This window comes from Phodopus roborovskii, unplaced genomic scaffold, assembly GCF_943737965.1.
Source record: "Phodopus roborovskii unplaced genomic scaffold, PHOROB, whole genome shotgun sequence".
NCBI lineage: Eukaryota > Metazoa > Chordata > Mammalia > Rodentia > Cricetidae > Phodopus > Phodopus roborovskii.
The window spans coordinates 1,920,565-1,940,692 of NW_026126461.1; the positions used below are offsets into that span (position 1 = coordinate 1,920,565).

Below are 20,128 nucleotides of genomic sequence, written 5' to 3' on the forward strand. Positions count from 1 at the left end.
TTACTGTTATGTGTATGCATTTGTGTGTACAGGTGTGCATGAACACACACATACGCATATGTGTGTGCAGCCAAGATGACAATCTTGGGTCTTCTATTTTTTTTCTTTTTCTTTCTTTCTTTCTTTCTTTCTTTCTTTTTTTTTTTTTTTTTTTGAAACAAGTTCTCTCATTTCCCTAGAACTCACCAAGTAGGCTAAGATGGCTGGCCAGCAGCCCCAGTAATATGCCCATCTCTACCTCCCCAGTGCTGGGATTACAAGAGCATGTCACTATACCTGGCTTTTCTATATGGGCTCAGGGGATCTAACTCAGGTCTTCAAGCACTTTTACCTATGGAACAATCTCCTCTGCCAACAAAATATTTGACTCTAACAATACAGCTGACTGGACCTCAAAAGTACTGAATGAACATTCTGGCAGTCTCCTTTTCTCCCCTTCCCCCTGCACCTTCTGTTTCTGAGATCCACATCTTAGGTTGGCCTAGAACTCACTATGTAGTCTAGTCTGAGCATTTCTTTTGTCTCAGGCTCCCCTGGTACTGGGGTCACATTTCATCACATCCAGTTCATTACAATGATTTTCTAATGGCTAACTGAATGCTGAATAAAGTTTAATAACAAGTTGTTTTTTTTTTGGGGGGGGGATGAGACATAGTCTCATTTTGCTCAGGTTGGTTTTGAACTTGCACTATGTAGCTGACGGTAACCTTGAACTTTGACCTTGCTTCTGCTTTCTGAGTACTGAGATTATGAATGTGTGCAACCATTATATTTTGTTTTATGTAATGCTAGGGATTGGGCTGGGTCCAAGGCTAAGCTGGGTCCAAGGTACTAAGCAAGCACTGTACCAACCAGGCTACACCATCAGCCCTGCAACAAAATTTTCAAATACCCTATATTATCATGAATATTTCTTCAGCCATTTTTCTTACCTCTACCCCATTCCATACAAAGATATCTTCACCATCAGCAATTTCAGCTTCACACAATGTCAGCTCATCTCCTAGAATGATGAGATTGTCAATTCATCCTGTGACCACCAAATGCACCTAAGCTAAAGAGAGAGCTGAAACTTTTCAATGTGTTTTTGAAAAGGTACATATTTAAAAAAATCGTAAAAAGCACTGACTATTTTATTATTTATAATATTTTATATTGCTTTTATCTGGACCATTATATGGTTTTGTGAGCAAGCAACAGGACAGGGGGGTACACAGAGGTAAATAGTCAGTCCTATGGCACCTGAGAGTAGGCATGGACTCCAAACAGCACCAGATTACCACCACCTGTTGCAGGGGTTAGTTGTCACAGTATTTGGCAGAGTAGAGTCCCAAATGTATGTTAATGTACTACTGTTCTCATCATTCATTTGTTGTTATTTCAGAGAAATATGTGCCTTTAAACTCTCAAGACTTGATTTCGTCTGCTACAAAATCTGAAGCTGAGTGGGCAAAGCAAAGCCACATAAATAAAATTCTGATGGTTTTAAACCATTCTGCTCAATTTTTAAAATTCAATTTTAAAAAGAAGGTAGGGGGGCAGAGGAAAGAATGACAAAGAAAATCTCAGGTGAGTTTCCCTAAGATACACACATAACATGAGCTATGAGTTGCTGATCTTACCATGGAGGGTATGATACACATGAAGTCCAGCTGGCACACGCTTTGCAACACTCAGAACCATGTCTCCTTCCCAAAATTCCAACAGCTAAAGAATAGTAAGAGTAGAACACAATGAGTTCCAATATGTGAGCAACACAAGTCCTGACTCAAAAAGAACAGCAAATTAACACTCCCATCGCTGACCAACACCAGCATTTTAGAAATAAACATCATTTGATAAATTACTCAAACCCAAAGATGTTGACTGTATCCATTACAGACTGAAAAATTTAGATTCATAAAAGAAAACCCCAACAACCATCTAAATAATCTTACTCAATATCAGGTCTATTTTTATTGGAAAGCAAACTGCTCACCAAGCTAGCCTAGGAATTTCTGCCCCAAAGAGCTATGATTTTGCTTAGAAAAGCAACACTGGCTCCAACCCACATGAATTCCAGGGATGCTAGAAAGGAAGGCCCCTACTCTAAATTTTAAAAGTAGCTTTTATTTAGGGCTGGAGTATAGCTCAGTGGCACAGTATTAGTCTAGCTTGCTTGATGATTAGAGTTTTATCCCAGTACCACACACAAGCATAGGGTCTGATGGCAGAGGTTAGCCTGAGGACCGTAGAACTACACCGAAATGATATCAGAACAATATTTCTGATCTAGGCTGTCTTCATAACATTATAAGATAGTTCTCAGGGGGAAAAGGCATTTTGTCTTAGTGTAATTTACTTTGTCGATTTCCTGGTCCCTCACCAGTAGCTTACATCTGAGTTAACAGTTTTCAGACATGGTGCTTGAAATAAAGAGAACAGAATACTTAAGAGACAAGTCAGGCCTTTTCCATTTGAAATGACCTCCACAGTCCCGGAGCTTTCACTCTGCAAGGACTGACTCAGAAATGAACATTACTGCAGAATTCAGACATATCCAGGGTTCTAAGGAGGCCGCTCTGAGGCAGCATGTAACACTGTATGTACACCAACTGAAGTAAAACACGTACTAGTTTGCTTTTCTTAGAAAAGAAAAAGCTGGCAATTTTAGTGGTAGATATAAAGTTTTAAAGAATTAATTTAAATCAGTTCTGGCACTCTTGCCCAAATTTACATTTTCTTCTTTTTCCTCCTCCTTTTTGAGATAGAATCTCAAACTTACTGTGTAGTGAGGATGACCATGAACTGGTCTTCCTGCCTGCACCTTGAAAATGCTGGGATTATAGACACATGCCACTAAGGTTGGCAAGCATTTACATTTCTAAATCCTTTGATTAGGAAGTAGTGTGTGTGTGAAGAAGTGGGGCTAAGGGACAGGACACCAGGTAGAAGCCGGGGAGACCCGGGAGGAAGCCCTGGCACTACCATAGCAACTAGGTGCCTGTGCATGTCAACACTCGATGCTCTAAGATATGACTTCTTTATCTTCGGAATGGAGCTGGCTTGCCCTGGTGAGACTGAATAGCCAAATGAAATGATGTTTATGAAAGCATCATGAATAAAAGTGAAGAGCATCTCCACTGTTCTATGACTGAAGCACATGATCTGGAGATGAATACTAGATGAAAACCCTTGTCTGGTAAGTCACATCTGTAAATCTAACACTCAGGAGGCTAAGGCAGGAGGACTACTGTGAGTCTGAGGCCAGCATGGTCTTTTGAGTGACAGCATCTCAAAAAAACATGTAGAAACAAGGGCAAATTATCAAGCAAAAAGATCTATTTAGAGCTTGCCTAGCATGTTACACCAGTCAAGCGATCTAATGCCAAAGAATACAAAACTAGTTATCTTCATTTTTTCAGTGGTTCTTGTTTTAAGTATGAGGGCTCAACCTTTCCTCTCATTTCTTTTGAAAAGCAATAGTCTTTCATTTATTTTTCCAAAACTGAGGCTCATCTATTAGGCTCCATCAGTCACTTCAAAAGCTGCTGAGAAAATACACAGAAAAGCATTTCTGAAGACTTAGATATTGGCAACAGTGGCACAAACCCATGATCCCCGTCCTTAGGGGGCTGACATGGGAGGACTGTGGTTTCAAGTCCAGCCTGGGCTGTACTGTAAGATACTATATAAAACAAATCAAACCAACCACTCGACCAATCAAACAGAGAACAACAACAAAACTCCAGACTTCCAAGTTAAGAGGAGGTTTGGTTCATTCTGGTATGCACTGGCAGAGGTAGAATTTTCCTATGGAGCTTTGGAAAAGTTGTATGTAACTTGAATAAAATGAAGTAGAAAAAGTCACATAAGTGGACCTTAATGTTTCTGTTAAGAGAAAAATAAGAACTACCTGAAATATTGACTGACGGAGATCTCCTAAAGTTTTTCTTTTATCAAAGGTTAAATCCCACACACTCTCTGACGGAGAGACTGCAGGGTGAAGAGCTCCATTGAAGAAACGGTAGTGAGGACCCAGATGGAGATGCAACTCAAAATTACTGTTTGCAGAGTCACATTCTGCCCTTTAGAGACATAAAAACACACATATATTCTATGTTTTTGTAACACTATCTCATAGAACAGGGGTTACAGATAGTTGTGTGTACAGTGTGGGTGTGGATATAGGGAACTAAAAAGGGTCCTCTGGAAGAGCAGCCAGTGCTCTTAACCACTGAGCTGCCACTCCAGCCCAGCCATTAGAGCCCCTACCCTCCCACCCCAGGCTGACACTAAGCTCCTTTGCAATTAACCAACCTCTAGTCTTTTGCCACTATCTATTAGTTCTTACAACTACTTAAAACTGAGGGAATAATTTGGCCAGGCCAGAGCACAATTTTTATTGCACAACTGCATGCTTGTGAATTTCTCTAGACTTCTTAGGTTCTGATCCCTACCTCAGCAATGGTTACTGTGAAGTTATTACTTATTATATATAGATAGCGTCATTATTATAACTAATTGGTAGTTATACATATTCTAGTAAACTTTCATATTGAGTGCTTATGTATCAAACTAATCAGTATTTTCCAGAAACATTATCCAAACACCAAATGTATTCAAACTACCTTCTCATTTGCAATTGAATGTTGGCTGCATCCATTTCCTTCAGCAAATGACCTGGAACCCTGTATCTTGGATTGGCTCGAGCTGTGAACAAAACTTTCCATTAATTTGTTTTGACTAAACAAAATTGGGTTGTTAAAGAGGCAGGATGAAAATCCGAGGTCAGGTATTATCACAACACTGGGAAAGCCGAGGCACAAGGATCTGAGTTGGAGGCCAACCTGGGATACATGGAAAGATATTCTTTCAAATAAATACGAGGGGCTTAGAGATAGCTCAGAGGTTAGGAGAGCTTGATGGTATTGCAAAGGACTGGGGTTTGGTTCTGATCACTTCAGGCAGCTACAACTGCCTATTAATTCCATGGGTCTGATGCCCTCAGATACCTGCATGCACTCAGTATATGTACATCCTTACAGGCAGACAGGTATGCACACAACTGTGCTGTAACCAGGAGCACTATCATTGACAAGCTAAGCGAAAAGAGATTTTTTTTTCTCAATCTTAGTTTTGCTGATGGGCAGTTAAAAAAAACAACAAAGCAAAAACAAAGGTAAATGAGAAATACTTCTAAAAAAAAAAGTTGATCTAGAAGAATTCCATTGTTTCAATTCTCTTTGAGCTTTGTTTAAACACCACCCACTTCTTTTGTCCCTATTATAAATGTAATGGTTGGTTACTGTAAAAATTCAGAAATTAGGGCTGGAGGTAGCTCAGCACTTAGAGCTGCTCTTCTAAGAGACCCAGTTTTGGTTTTCAACCCACATGGTGTCCAACAGCCCTCTGTAACTCAAGTTCTAGGGGATCCAATGCCCTCTTCTGGCCTCCCAGGGCACCCAGGCACACACACATTGTGTGTGTGTGTGTGTGTGTGTGTGTGTGTGTGTGTGTGTGTGTGTGTGAACACAACACTCATACACTTAAAACAGATAAATCTTTTTAAACTTCGGAAATCACACTTTTTTATTTTTTGTTATTTTGATAAAGGGTCTCACTATAGCCTGGGCTGACCTGAAAGTATGTAACTTGGGTTGGTGTTAACTCATGCAATACTCTTGCCTGAGCCTCCCAAGTGCTGGGATCATAATTATAAGTCACCAAGACTGGTGTGAAAATTATTTTCAAAGTGTATCAGGGTACTACCTTGGTAGTCTTACTACCAAGACATCACATACATTTTTATAAAAACTAAGATATAGTCAGGAAAATGGTAGTTTGCTTTTTTAACTTCATATTTCCACAGGCTTAACTATGTGATTGCACAGTAATATACTAAAGAAATGGCATAGTCTAATCTTTTTCTATATTTTGAAAAAAAATATTGACTTTTAATGTGCATGAGTTTATTTTTTTGTTTGTTTGTTTGGCTTTTTTTTTTTTTTTTGTCTGCAAGTATGCCTTTGTCTTGCCTGCTGCCTCGTGCCCTTGAAGGTCAGAAGAGGTATTAGATTCCCTGGAACTGAAGTTGCAGACAGTTGTGAGTCATTATGTGGATTCTGGGACTCAAAACTCAGATCCTCTAAAGAGCAGCCAGTGATCTTAACCACTAAAACCATCTCTCCAGTCCCTGACCTTTTTCTGTTAGATACTATGATGGTTTGAATTAAGAATGGCTCCCACAGACTCACAGATTTCAATGCTTGGTCACCAGGAAATGGCACATTAGGAGTGTTTTAACACACTTGTTAGAGTAGGAGTGGCTTTGTTGGAAGAAGTGTCACTAGGGTGGACTCTGAGGTTTCAAAAGCTCAAACCAGGCCCAATGTCACCCTCTCTTCCCGCTGCCTGCCTATCTGAACTCTCAGCTCCTCCAACACCATGACTGCCTGCATGACACCATGCTTTCCCCCATGACGGTAATGGACTAAACCTCTGAACTGTAAGCAAGCCCCAATTAAATGCTTTCCTTTATGAGAGCTGCTGTGGTCATGGTGTCTTGTCACAGCAATAAAAATTAAGACAGATATGAAGGTGATTTCTCACTAGTCATAATTATAAAGATAATGATAGCAACAAATACCTTTAAGCATTAAGTATTCATCCACTACACTGACCTGCTCTCTTGCTCCAGGTTGATTTGCAGTTCACTAGGCTGAAGAGTTACTAGGTTGCCCAGGCTGGCCTTGAACTCATTCTATAACACATTCAGGCCTTGAACTGCAATCCTCGTGCCTCACTTTCTGAGTAGTTGGGATTATAGGTCTATGCCATTAGGTTGGGATCTCCTTTTCCTTCTTTGAAAGACAAAGCCTTTTTGGTTAGCAGATTTGGATAGTCAAGATTTAAAAGTTAATTTTTCTTTAATTCTCATGCAAATTAATAACTTTTATTCTTTATAAAGGATTGCTATTCCCATTTTCTAACAACATTAACTAACTGCTAATCATAGCTCTGCCAATTTAAGAAGCTTTTTCTTTTCTTTCCTCTTCTTTTTGAAACAGGATCTCACTAAATAACCCTGGCTAGCCAGAAATTTGCTATGAAATCAGGCTAGCCTTGAAGGCTCCTGCCTCAGCCTTCTAAGTCCTGGGATTAAAGATGTAACTCACCACATTCAGCAGCTTTTTACTTTTGAGAAGATTCTGGCAAGGGAATCAAACAATCTTACTGATTTACTCATGGTAATAGTTTCTATTATAAATACTCTTTATTATGATGAGGTTAGGATGGTTAGCCTACAAGGTAGCTCTCTCAGAAGGTTCAACAGAGAGCTTCAAATGCATTTCAACTGCTCAAGAATATAATAGTTTGAGGAAAAAAGACATGAATACAAAAAGGTAAGTAAGAAAACAAGACCACTTACAATTCAAAAGCAACACATGGCTGAATAACAGAGCCAAGAATAAAAACTGGACACTGCACTTAAGTTTGCCACCACAATAACAACATGCATCATCCAAGAAAATTCAATTTTGGAAATGTAACTATGACCGAGGGGAGAAAAATGTCAGACATTCTCTCATAAAATGACAAACTGGAAACTGAAGCATGATTTCCTGCTTAAATACCCAAGTAAGGAAAACTTAAATGACAAGCTATTAGATTTCATTAGGCACAACAGACTTCCTAGTATTAGTTATAAAATATGTGCAGATACCCAGGCAAAACCACCTCTTCAAAAGACACAACTCCAGGCAGCACTGGAAGTTTAGCTGCTGGAGTTACTAACAAGACAAATCACAACACTTCTTTCCCGTACCTTCAGAGGGCCTCTGCAGCTTGGCTTTTCGATAAAACAGCATGTAGGCACTTTCTTTACCCTGGAACTGCTGTGTGATAGCTTTCTCTTTGATTGGCTGGACTTTGGAATCATTGATATCAAACCAGTGGGGGCAGCTGGTGTTATCACTTAACCCTGGGGGTTCTGAAGCAAGTGTTTGAAGAACCTCTTCTCGGTGCCTTTGGAGATCAGACGGGGCCTGGGTAAAATGGTTCCTCAGGAGACTAACTGTACTTTCATCTGTGCTGAGCAGAAACATCTGAGGATGGAGCTGTAAGAACTATTCAGAACAAACAAAAAGATTAGGTTTATTAAAATTTTTTAATAAATATGTTTTTTTTAACTAGATAAGACAATTTGTATATGTGTGTTTAGAAATTTTTAACTTCACCTTTCCTTTCACTAGCCTTGTGAGGTGGGAAACACTCACCTGGGTATGACAGAATCTGAGCACTCTGTTACACACGTTAACAATTCTGTTACGGGAGAAAGGTGACAAACCACTTGAATAAGACATCACTATTGCTGTTTTAATAAGTGCTTCAATTAAGGAGACTGGGAAGAACAAATATTTCTGAACTATTTAGAAGCTATCTAATTCTACAGATTCATATTTGCTGATTCTTGAGATTGATTCCTGTGGTTCCTGGAGTTAACAGAAAACTCTTGCCCACACCTGCAGGTTGAAGTGTTTTCAAGTAAACAGCTTCCACAAAACAAAGGAGCAACAATCAAAGTGAAAAAGCCTAAAGAACGCCCCCCCCCAAAGAAACCCTTTGCCAACTACACATCAGACAGGGGATTAATACTAAGCTTGTAGAAAGAACAGCAAATAAATAAATAAATAAATAAATAAATAAATAAATAAATAAAATAAAATAAAATCACCCAATCAACAAATGATTTAATGAAATGAACAGAAAGTGCTCACTAGAAACAGCTCACAAGACCAATAAAAGCTTTAAAACTAATCAACATCCTTAGTCACCAGAGAAATGCAAATGAAAACCACTGCCATTACATCTTACCCCAGTCACAATGGCTGTCATTAAGAAAACAAATGACAAAAAATGCTGGAGAGGATCGTGGGGAAGAGGTGTAAGGTATAAGTATGGATGTTCCTCAAAAAAAAAGCAAAACAAAACAAAAACAAAAAACCCAAAAAGAAAAACAGAATTAATATATAACTCCGCTGTGCCAACTCTGAGCACATACTATATACTGGAAGGACTCTTAACACACCACAGATACTTGCCCATCCATGTTTATTGCTGGACTATTCACAATAGCCAAGAGAAACAGAGTAGATATTTGTGAAGAGATGAACAGAAAATGTGGCACATGTATACAATGAAATTTAACTTAGCCATAGAGGAAAAATGGAGGAAAATGAATATAACTGTAAACCTTTACATTAAGCAAAGTAAGTTTTTTAGGAAGACAGCATATGCTTCCTTGTGGATGGAGGTTTCTGTCTCGCCTGCTCCCGCAGCCATTTAGTTCCAAGTAAACACACAGAGGCTTATATTAATTATAAACTGTTTGGCTCATGGCTCAGGCTTCTTATTGGCTAGCTCTCTCTTAATTTTTAGCCCATTTCTATTAATCTAAGTATTTCCACATGGTCTTGGCTTACCAGAGAATGCTGAAATCCTAACTTTCCAGTAGCTACATGGTCTCGCCAGTGGCCCCTCTCTGGCTCCTCTCCCCAAGAGAGAACAACTAGCCAATAAGAAGCCAGGACCCATAGTGTGGCACAGGAAGATACAGGGAGAGGCTTAGAGAGATTCGCAGCCTTTTCCATCTGTGAAGTGTGGAAAGTTAGAGTCAGCCTATAGTTCGTCGGCTGCTCTTTGGATTTATCAGATTTTTTTTTAAACCCTAATATTTGACTCCCAAGTTCTTACTGACATCAGAGTAACTTAGATAAACGCAACATCTTAAGGGATTATTCTGGTGCCACTACTCTTATAATCCTTTGGTTTTTGATTCTTTAAAACTTTTCTTTAGTTTTATTTTGACTCTTTAAGACTTTAAAGGTATAAACATTATCTCAAAATTTATATGATTATTATATATGCTTAAAGTTTCTGTCATGATATCAATGGTCATATAGAGTACTAACTAATTCTAGAAATGGGTTTCATTTAGTTTCCTGTATGTGATTTTGGGCTAGAGTAAGAAGCAGGTAACTAGGAATTAAGCTTGTATACTCCCAATGTATTTAAAAAATCATGGTCCTTTAACCTCTTGGAGATCTGCTGCATATGACATTTACAATGTTTAAATTTTCTGCAGTGAACCATGACCATTTCTGGCAGTGACCTTAGAGGTCTCTAAGATGATGGAACCCGCAATGACAAAGCTATCTGGACTGTGATAATACCATTGACCTGACAAACACCACCCAAAAAAATCAGCTTTGGACTACAAACTGGTCAGGACAACTTCAAAGCTTCACAGACTACTCTATGGTCCAGCCTCATAGACTACTCCAGCCAGGACTTCAAATAAGCCCTGCACATCCCCATCACACCTAGACTGGACAACAGCTAGCACTCCCAGGACTTGACCAATTTCTCAGGGTCTCTCTCCTAAAGCTGCCATCACCCCAGACAACAGGAAGTAATTTTAAGAATGTGACATCCATATTCCGAAGAGGTGGGTGGTTTTTTGTTGGTCAGTGGGTTATGGATGTTAATCATCATTTGGGGGGTTGGTTATAAATTGTTATTGATCATGGCCAGGCAGGAAACTAAGTAAAGGAGATTAGATTAAGGGATTTCTTTTTGGAAAGATTTAAAAGGGGGGAAGGTAGGAATGACAGCATAAAAGGTAAATTACTGAATCTACTTTTAAACTAAAAATCAACTTGTAATTGGATATGGCTTTTTGGGTGAGGAATGCCTATAGCGATGCCAAGCACTACCTTTCGAAGTGGTCCATGCTGTTTTCTGAACTTCTTGTTCCAAGATATTCCTGTCTTTTTCAAGAGTTTCTGGCCCAGCTGATCAACAGGAATTTGATTGGTCTCCTCCTTATGAAAGAAATGCAGTCAATTAACATTTTCTGAGAAACAATGACACCACAAATTCAGAGGGATCAGAAGGAGTGAGTACACCTGCATCTTCCTTAGAGCACTGATGGGAGATGTCATTCTGTAAATATATTTCTCATACTGGTTAATGAATAAAGCACTGTTGGCCAATAGGAAAGCAAGATAGGCGGGACTGGAAGACTAGCAGGAAAGAGGAAGTAGTAAGGAGGAGTCAAGATGGAGAGACCAGGGAGAGCACAACACCAGCCCATTCCCCGGTAAGATGAAAGCACATGGAAATATGTAGATTAACAGTAATGGGTTAATAATTAAGACAGAGCTAGCCGATAAGAAACTAGTACCTGGCCAACAGCATTATATCAAATACAGAGTCTCTATGTTATTTGGGGCTGGCGCAGAGGCAGGACAAGACCAGCGACGGGAGGAAAAATCTTACTCCTTCAGAGTACAAATGTATAATGGGACCAATCAGACTATATGCTTTTAAAGAAACCCTAAGTGCCAGTTTAGAAGTCCTTCAGTTTGAAACCCATTTGCGAAAGGTAGCAGACAGAAATTCAAAGAACACTATCCAGAGGGAATCCTGCAGTTTGCCACATTCCTGACATAATTTATGGTTATTGAAGAAGCAATGAAGAAGGAATACGTCACTGACAGACTTTATTTATGTCTTCCTAAAATTAATTAATATGCTGTACCTTTAGCTCCCAATACTTTAGAACAGGATTGCTTGGGGGTAAGGACTGTAACAGGAAAAGTAAAAGACCCAGAGACTGATATTGGGGTTCAAACTTCAAGCTGAAGGCCAGAAAAGCAAAGTAGCAAGCCACTAGCTCTTACACCACTGCCTCAAGTAGAATGGTCTGATCCTGATGCCCCTCAGAGTGGCTCGAGAATGTGGAGACCAAATGTCTTCCTATCCGCAATGTAGCTGAAGAATGAATGCTTTATACTGAGACCTTGCTCCTGTCTTCTATACCTCCCTAATGCTGGGATTAAAGGCGTGTGATTCCAGGTGCTGAGATCATCTTTGTGTGAGCGGTTTCTCTTTGAGACTGCATCAATCCTGTGTAGATCTGGGTGGCCTCAGACTCACAGACATCCACCTATTTCTTAATCCTGAGTCCTAGGATTAAAGGTGTATACTACCACCTCTTAGTTTCTGGCTGCTGGGATTAAAGGTGTGTGCCTGGCTTTTATGGCTTGTGGCTAGGTTTTCTACCTGAATCCTCAGGCAAGCTTCAATAAATCATAAAATATATATCACCATAAAAGACTCCAAAGGCACAGGTTACAATGTTCTTTTGTTTGTTTTGAAATAGGTCTTATCCTGCCCAGGCTATGTAACTGAGAATGACTTTGAACTTTTGAACCTCTTACTTCCACCTCCCAAGTGCTTGGAATTATATGGCACTTCATATACCACTCTATGTGGTACTGGGGTTGCACCCGGGCCTTGTACATGCTAGACAAGCACTTTACCAACTGGGCCATATTTCTGGTTCTTGTCTGTTTTGCAAGTGCTTCCAGTACCAGGCAAATAGATTTTTCCTTGAAACAGGCTCTCATTAGGTACCCCAGGCTGTGATGGGAGATGTCATTCTGTAAATATGTTTCTTGTATTGGTTAATGAATAAAGCACTGTTGGCCAATAGGAAAGCAAGATAGGCGGAGAGTCAGCATGTAGAGACCTGAGAAAGCAGAACACCGGCCCCTCTCTCCAGTAAGATGAGACCATGTGGAAGTACTTAGATGAATAGAAATGGGTTAATCATTAAGAAAAAGCCAGCCAATAAGAAATGCTAGTAACAGGCCAACAGAATTATATCTAATACAGAGTATCTGTGTTAATCGGGGCTGGCATGGCAGTGGGACCAGACCTGTGGGAAAAGCATACACCTAACAAGGCTGGCCCCAAATTCAAGGTATTCCTTCTGCTTCTGTCTCTCAAGATGACAGATCAAACAAAAGAGTCATCATACCAGTGATTAAATTAAAATGTATCAGGGTGTAGTGGCAAATACCACTAATCCCAGCACTGGGGAGGCAAAGGCAGGCAGATCTCTTGAGTTCAAGGCCAGCCTGGTCTACAAAGCAATGAGACCCTGTCTTAAAAAAAAAAAAAAAAAAAAAAGTTAAAATGAAACCATATTCCAATTTAGAGGTCACCCTAAAACAATCTTATCTGATATCCTCATATAAATATACCATATACACAAACAACACACGTATCTATAATATTCACATGCACACAAATATGTACAAAGATCCACTCTACCTGCAATAAGATTGTTTTTAGAATCATCAATGGATCATCATCCTCTTCTTCATTCTGAAGAGCTTTCAAATTCAAGTCCATATCACTTATCTCTTCCTAAGAAGGGAAATAGTGTTTCTTTAACATTTGCTGGTTTAAAGGAATTAACCACATAAAAATGTTTAAGCCACTGAAGGAAGAAAGTTAAAACTTTAATAATCAAATCAAAGCATACCTGGCTTTGAGAGTCAGGTTTTTATCAGGCAATTCCACACAATTTATTTAATCTCTCTAGCTTTATATACTAATTAGCATTATAAAACCATTCCCTGGGCTGGGATCCTAGACTGTATAAACTGAGAATGTGCACTGAATACAAGCATTCATCTCCCTTTGCTTCCTGACCAAAAATGTACTGTGACAAGCTGCATTCTGGAGCTCTTGACTCAATGACTTCCCTGCCATGATGCACTGGACTCAGAAACTGTGGCCAAACTAAACTGTCTGTTCCTTGGCTAGACATTGTAGCACAGTAACAGGACAGTGACTGAGCCAGCCTTGCTGACACTTTCCATTTCAAAACTTATACAGAACAGCATTAAGGAAGAAAGCCTAGCGCTGACTCAAAACAGGCAGAAAAGGGACCACTTTTTCAAACCACCAATTCTCCAATTCTCTGGTACCAACTGAATGTCCTTTATCTCCACTCAATTCTGATACTTATGTGGTAATAAATCCCACCTGTTGAAGAGTCAGTCCTGGTCTACAGAGCAAGTTCCAGGATAGCCACGGCTACACAGAGAAATCCTGTTAGAAGGAAGGAAGGAAGGAAGGAAGGGAGGGAGGGAGGGAGGAGGGAGGGAGGAATGGAGGAGGGAAGGAGGAAGGGAGGAGGGAGGGAGGAAGGGAGGAGGGAGGGAGGGAGTGAGGGAGGGAGGGGAGGGAGGAAGGAGGGAGGGAGGGAGGGGAGAGAGGGAAGGAGGAAAGGGAGGGAGGGAGGAAAGGAGGGAGAGAGAAGGGAAAGAAGGAAGGAAGAAAGATAGAAAGAAAGAAAACTTACCAATCTTACACAAAAATCCATAGTCTGTTCATTCTCCTTTGTCTGAATTGAGAAAGGGGACTTACTCTGAAGACCAGACTTGCCTAAAACTCTTCTGTAGCCCAGACTGGCCTGGCCTCAAACTCATGGTGATTTTGTGCTAGACTTATAGGTGTGTGCCACTATGTCCACTACCTTCAGAGTACTCTTGATTCTGTGAGGAGACAGAACTTCAACAGATAAGCAACTAGGTGTGACGGCCTACACCTATGCCTGAAGTCCAGCACTTGGGAGACAGGCAGGATGAGTGTCAGCTATAAGACACCATGGACTGAAAAAAACCGTATCAAATACACAAGACAAACAGAAAATAAAAATCAAACCACCAGACAGACAATGACGAGACCATGAAGCCTGTTCCTTCAAATCACATTAATGGCAGAAGATTCTAACATTTCTACAGGAAAGCAAGTCCACTGCTGGAGAGATGAACGCAAAATTTCAAAGAACCTCTAGAACCCACAATCCTAGGAGAGGACAAAAGAATCATTAACCCTGAAAATAAAACACCACGTGACTATTTTATGAGTTAACAGGCTACCAGCTGGAAAAATGACACAACTCCGAAAGCAGCTAAGGAAACCATATACTAGTGAACAATTTGGAATAAAGTTGAGAGAATCTGGCCCCTTTGCTTGTAAATGCTTCGTGTCTGCCTACTAAGTGAAAGGACATTTTCTTCTCTAGCCATCCATCAAAACCACAGACCTTTCACATCATCTGTTACAGCCTCTTTCAGGAACACAACAAGGCCTTGCTCTGATCTTACAAGGTGCACCTGCCTCTGAGCCAGTCCAGCCTGAGGGAGCTAGTATGTAGGAGTCTATGCCACATGCACAAATGTGACAAAGGTAAACAACTGGAGAGTCTAGGTAGAGGGCACAAAGGAGCTATACATGCAAAATGAACCTTTCAGGACTATTAAAGTTTTCTAAAAGAGGGGTGTATACTAAAGGCACAATGATCAATACAATACTGTAGCAGGAACAGAAATGCAATGAAATTACAGTTATTACTAATCAAATTTTTAAGCTTACTTGACATTGCCAGTTTCCCAGATGATCAACATCTTTAATGTACACATGGTAATGACCTCCATAGCAGCCACCTTTGTGGATAATGACGGAGAAAAGGTCATACATATATTCTGTGTCATCCTGTTCACTCTAAAAGAAGAAAAATAAAACATTGGTACACTTTAGTAAGATGAGATACATAATCAAAGGGAAGAGAACTCTCACCTCTGAAAGTACATCCTTGTAGTATTCACATTTCACAATAAGGCCCCATTGCTGCTGAGTCCCCTAATGATTAGAATGCTATCACTGTATTTAAGCATAAATAAGATTAATAATTGGGCTTAAATTTAAAAAAAAAAATCATTTCTTTGAGGAGGGCCTCAAATGCCTGGAGATCTTCCTGCCTCAGTTTCTTATTAAGATTATAGGCATGAACCAATATGCACAGCTGAATTTTAGGACTCAATTGATAGATGCATCTGAAGAGGTTATTTTTACTGGTGCTAACTAAGATGATGAGTCTGTGGTAGAGACTATTAGCAGAGAAAGCCATCTTTGTATTATGCCATTATGCTGTTTAGGATATGCCCCTTTCCTACCCAGACTGTCTGATGTCCCAAGAAGGTTGTTGTGTACTGTAGTGAGGTAGTCCTTCTGTAGCACTGACCACGCCCATTGGGGGGTGGAGCGATGGGCGGAGAGGACCTGAGGAAGGAGGTCGGAGGGGGCCAGGAAGGCGCTCTCTCTCTGGCGTGACTCGGACAGGAGAGGATCGGGTTGAATTTCCTGGTGTTCATCTGTCTAGGTTGTAAGTTATTTCTCCCTGAATAAACATCTATTCGGCCTATTTGTTTATCCTGACCCTTATTTACCGCAATAGTGTACCTCCAAGTCAAGGCCCTCCTGGTATGTTAGTGCCCTGCACTGAATAGGAACTCAGTAATTGTGAACACCACCTGGTGCTGTTTAACGGCAGTTCAGAGGAATGAACAGGTTCTTTCTTGCTTTACTAATTCCATGACCGATCTCTTCTATAATTAATACAACATGTAATCAATCAACATGTAAACAAGTTAACAGGGAAACTCCTGTAACAATGAAAAAAATACATTATATTTAAGAGATACTTTAAATTCTGGATGCAGAAGGAAAGGGAAAAGCCAGCTATCATGGCACACCTCTGTAATTCCAGCACTTGGGAGACCATTCTTAGCTACACAACAAGTTTTATGCTAGCCTGTGCTACATGAGGCCCTGTCTATAAAAACAATAAAAAGGAAAGAAAAAGAAAAGAGGTAGGAGGGAGAAAGCAAGGACAGGGAGGGGAAGGAGCAGGCAGGCAAAGAAGCCTTAGTCTTTACACTGCAGGAGTATGAACCATACAACATGAGACATAAGGTCTCTTCTGGCTTTGAACTCAGTCATCTGCAATGTAAGATGTGTACATGGGTGTTACCTGGGAGATAAAAGTGGCTGGAACAATTTATTTCCTTAACTATAGTTTTTAAGTGAACAACATTTAAAACTGTCTTATTCAGGCAAAAGACAGAAAAATTTTTAAAAATGACTTTTTTCTCAATATAGAGATTCAAAAGTAAAATAAATGTGGTGTCCTAGATAATGCCTTTTTTGATATATCAAAGTATATTACAATCATGTGACAAGACTATCTTTAAAAAAGGAGAAACAAGTAGATTAGTAGCTCTAGGAAAATCATTTTTTTTTTTTCAGTAGACCCAGAGATGGTAATTCATATAACAAAACAAGTAACACAGAGCCCAGCAGTGAGGCCCTAAGTAGAGGGAGGCTCAGCTATGAAGTTTAAAAAAATCACATATATTTTTATATTTTTGGTTGTGAGCCTAGCCTTTAACAGCTGAGCCATCTCTCCAGTCCAAAACATCATATATATTTTTAACACAAAAATTCAATAGCTGGATGTTTGTAAACAAAACAATTACTTGTAATAAGAAACAGGTAGGTTGGTGGAAAAATAGACAACCCGAAAATAAAATGACAAAGCTATGCCCACTTAATTTCTGAAAACATACATTGAATAAAAGGCAGCTGATTCAACAATGGCGCTAGCAGAACTGGGTTTCTACTTTAGAAGATGAAGTTAGATTTTTATCTTTCATCTTGCACAAAAATCTATTCAACCTTAATTTAAAGCCTGCAATCCTGAAATTTCTAGAACATTTTTTAATAGAATACTAATACACAGGAACTAACCCAGAATCAAATGGGAGCTACATATAAGTTTCTGTACAGCCAAGAAACAATTAGCAAAATTAACAGACAGTGCACAGGATGCAGCCCCACTTCAGACAAGGGGTGGTATCCTGAATTTACCAAGGAATGCAGACATTAAATGCCAAGCAAATAAAACCGCCAGTCAAGACAAAGGCAGACAAATTAAATAGCTTTCAGAAAAATAAGAGACAGAAAGAAAGACAAATGGTTAATAACTACTTTAAAAAGTGCTCAATATCCCTAGCCATCAAGGAAATGCAAATTAAAACTAATTTGAGGTACTACTTGACCACAGTGAGAACGGTTTCATCAACAAACGTGACAACAAATACAAGTGAGGATGTAGAGAGGAAGGAATCTTTATGTAGTGTTGCTGTAAATTAGTACAGCAATTGTGGATATCAGTTTGGAGATTTTTCAAAAAATTAAAAATATAACTGCCCAAACAACCCAGCTATTTCACTTCTGGGTACATAAAACACCCAAAGAACTCCATACCTTATTGTCTTAGGGTTCTTCCTGCTGTGACAAAATGCCATAATCAAAAACAACTTGGGGAGAAAAGGGCTTAATTGGCTTACAGTACCTGGAGTCACAGCTCACTGAGGGAAGCCAGGGCAGGAACTCCAAACAGGGAGAGACCCTAAGGCAGGAGCTGATACAGAGGCCATGGAGGAGTGCTGCTTATTGGCTCTGTTCTACCTGCTTTCTTATAGAACCTGGACCCCAGGCCACAGGGGAAACACCCATCCATAATGGGCTGGGTTCTTCCAAAGCAATCACTAAGAAATTGATCTACACGACTATCTGCAGCAAGATCTTATGGAGGCATTTTCTCAATTGAGGTTCCTTTCCCTCAGATATCATTAACTGTGTCAAGTTGATATAAAAACTAGACAGGACACTGACCCCTTGTCTACTTGACATACCAATACGACATTATTTAGTATACTCTTTCCTTTCTGGTTCATCTCTAAGATCACACATTAATAAACATCACACTATAAAACATCCAACTTTTAAAAGTCCCATAGTCTTTAAAAATTCAAACACTTAAAAGTCCAGTATCTTTAAAATATTCAAGTTCTTAAAATTCCAAGCTATTTTTAAGAATCCAAAGTCTCTCAACTGTGGGCTCCTATAAAAATAAAAAAATAAGTTAACGCGTTCTTATTTCAAGAGGGAACAATTTGAACCAAGCTAAACCAACTTGAATAGTGTAAATAACTCAGTGTTCAATGTCTAGGATTCACTCATGATCTAGGCTCCCCCAAAGTGCCTGGGTCACTTCTCTACCTTCTTCAGCTCACAGACTATCTTCTAGGCTCAGGTCAGTGCCACTCCTGCTGTCCTTGGTAATCTCCCCATGGTACTGGATCTCCATAATGCCACAACCAGGCTGCACTTTCTCCAAAGCCTCTCCCGGGCTCTCTTCCTGGCACCATGCCTTAGCTTCCATGCATGACCCTTCAATGCTGGGGCTTCAACTGCTATTGCAGTCCCAGAAGCTGCACCAATGCCTTTTCTTGACCTCTCAGAGTAGCCAGCCTCAGCTGTTCTCTATGACTCCTTCATGCTTTCAAAACAAGTACCATCTGGAAGACTCTCACATAATACAAAGTTCAGCTACTTGCTGCAGGTACAACCTTGTCTGCCTCTGGCTACCTCTGGAACACAGCTTCTATGGGTTCACCCCTAAGGAAACACTTCCAGATTTCACCTCAATGATGATGATCTCTTCTTAATCACTGTTAATTACTCAGCTCCAGCTGACCAGCATCAACTGTCTCAATAAAGCAAAGGTTTCACTTTAGTGTTCTGGTCTTTTGTTAATCATACTGACTCTTCAGTCCCAGCTGACCACAATTGCATACTCTTAATTCAAAATAGCAAATAGTCAAGATAGAGTCTTTAAATGTCCTCCTGAACTTTATAAGCCAGACCTCCATCTATACTGTTCTCTATTAGCTTCTAAACTCCAAAAGAAAAGCAACACAGGGATTCTCAACACTCAATGGCTTTTTCTTGCCCAAGTTCCAAAGTCCTTCCACAATCCTCCCCAAACAACAAGGTCATGTCTGCCACAGCAATACCCTACAATCCTGGCATCAATTTCCATCTTAGGGTTACTGTTGTAATTTAAAAAGTGGCATGAGAAAGAAAGATGTCATGTGACAGAACTCACATGGAAGGGTTTTGGGAAATGGAAAGGAAAAAGAGGGGTGGGGGGGAAGACCAGCTCTGGAGACAGCAGAAGAGAAGAGGTGGTGGTGGTGAGATAGAGAGACAGGCAGAGAAGCAGAAGGGAGCAGAGGGAGAGAGGGAGAGAGGGAGAGAGGGGACAACGGAAGAGAGGGAGAGAGGGGAGAGGAACAGAGGGAAGGAAGGTGAGAGAGAGGAGGGGGGAGGGGAGAGGCAGAGGGAGAAATCGGAGATAGGCAGGGCACTGTTAAAAGGGTGTATGTGCACATAGTGTATGTGCACAGGTGGTGTCTTAGTGGCTGCAGCTGAGGACATATCCTGACAGAACCCCAAGGGCAGGCCAGTACAGATGCCTGAATACTAAGTTACTACTGCTGTGACGAAACACCATAACCAAAAGCAACCTAGGGAG

General features: G+C 40.1%; 1 protein-coding gene across 4 annotated transcripts in view; it reads right to left on the reverse strand.

Annotated features, from left to right (window-relative positions):
- The window catches only part of Usp40 (ubiquitin specific peptidase 40), a 73,298-nt gene that overhangs the window by 36,322 nt on the left and 16,848 nt on the right, over positions 1–20,128 (reverse strand). For 3 of the 4 annotated variants that reach the window (XR_007834912.1, XM_051190743.1, XM_051190742.1), the window contains exons 8-15: positions 15,280–15,408; positions 13,165–13,260; positions 10,758–10,865; positions 7,808–8,108; positions 4,611–4,692; positions 3,896–4,067; positions 1,623–1,707; positions 933–1,003 (exon numbers count right to left, since the gene is read on the reverse strand). Coding sequence is in view for 3 of the 4 variants with exons in the window: in XM_051190743.1 (XP_051046700.1) it covers positions 933–1,003; positions 1,623–1,707; positions 3,896–4,067; positions 4,611–4,692; positions 7,808–8,108; positions 10,758–10,865; positions 13,165–13,260; positions 15,280–15,408 (1,044 nt within the window). In the remaining variant the exon portion in view is untranslated. The remainder of the gene's footprint in view (positions 1–932; positions 1,004–1,622; positions 1,708–3,895; positions 4,068–4,610; positions 4,693–7,807; positions 8,109–10,757; positions 10,866–13,164; positions 13,261–15,279; positions 15,409–20,128) is intronic. The other variant, XM_051190744.1, reaches the window with a different exon arrangement.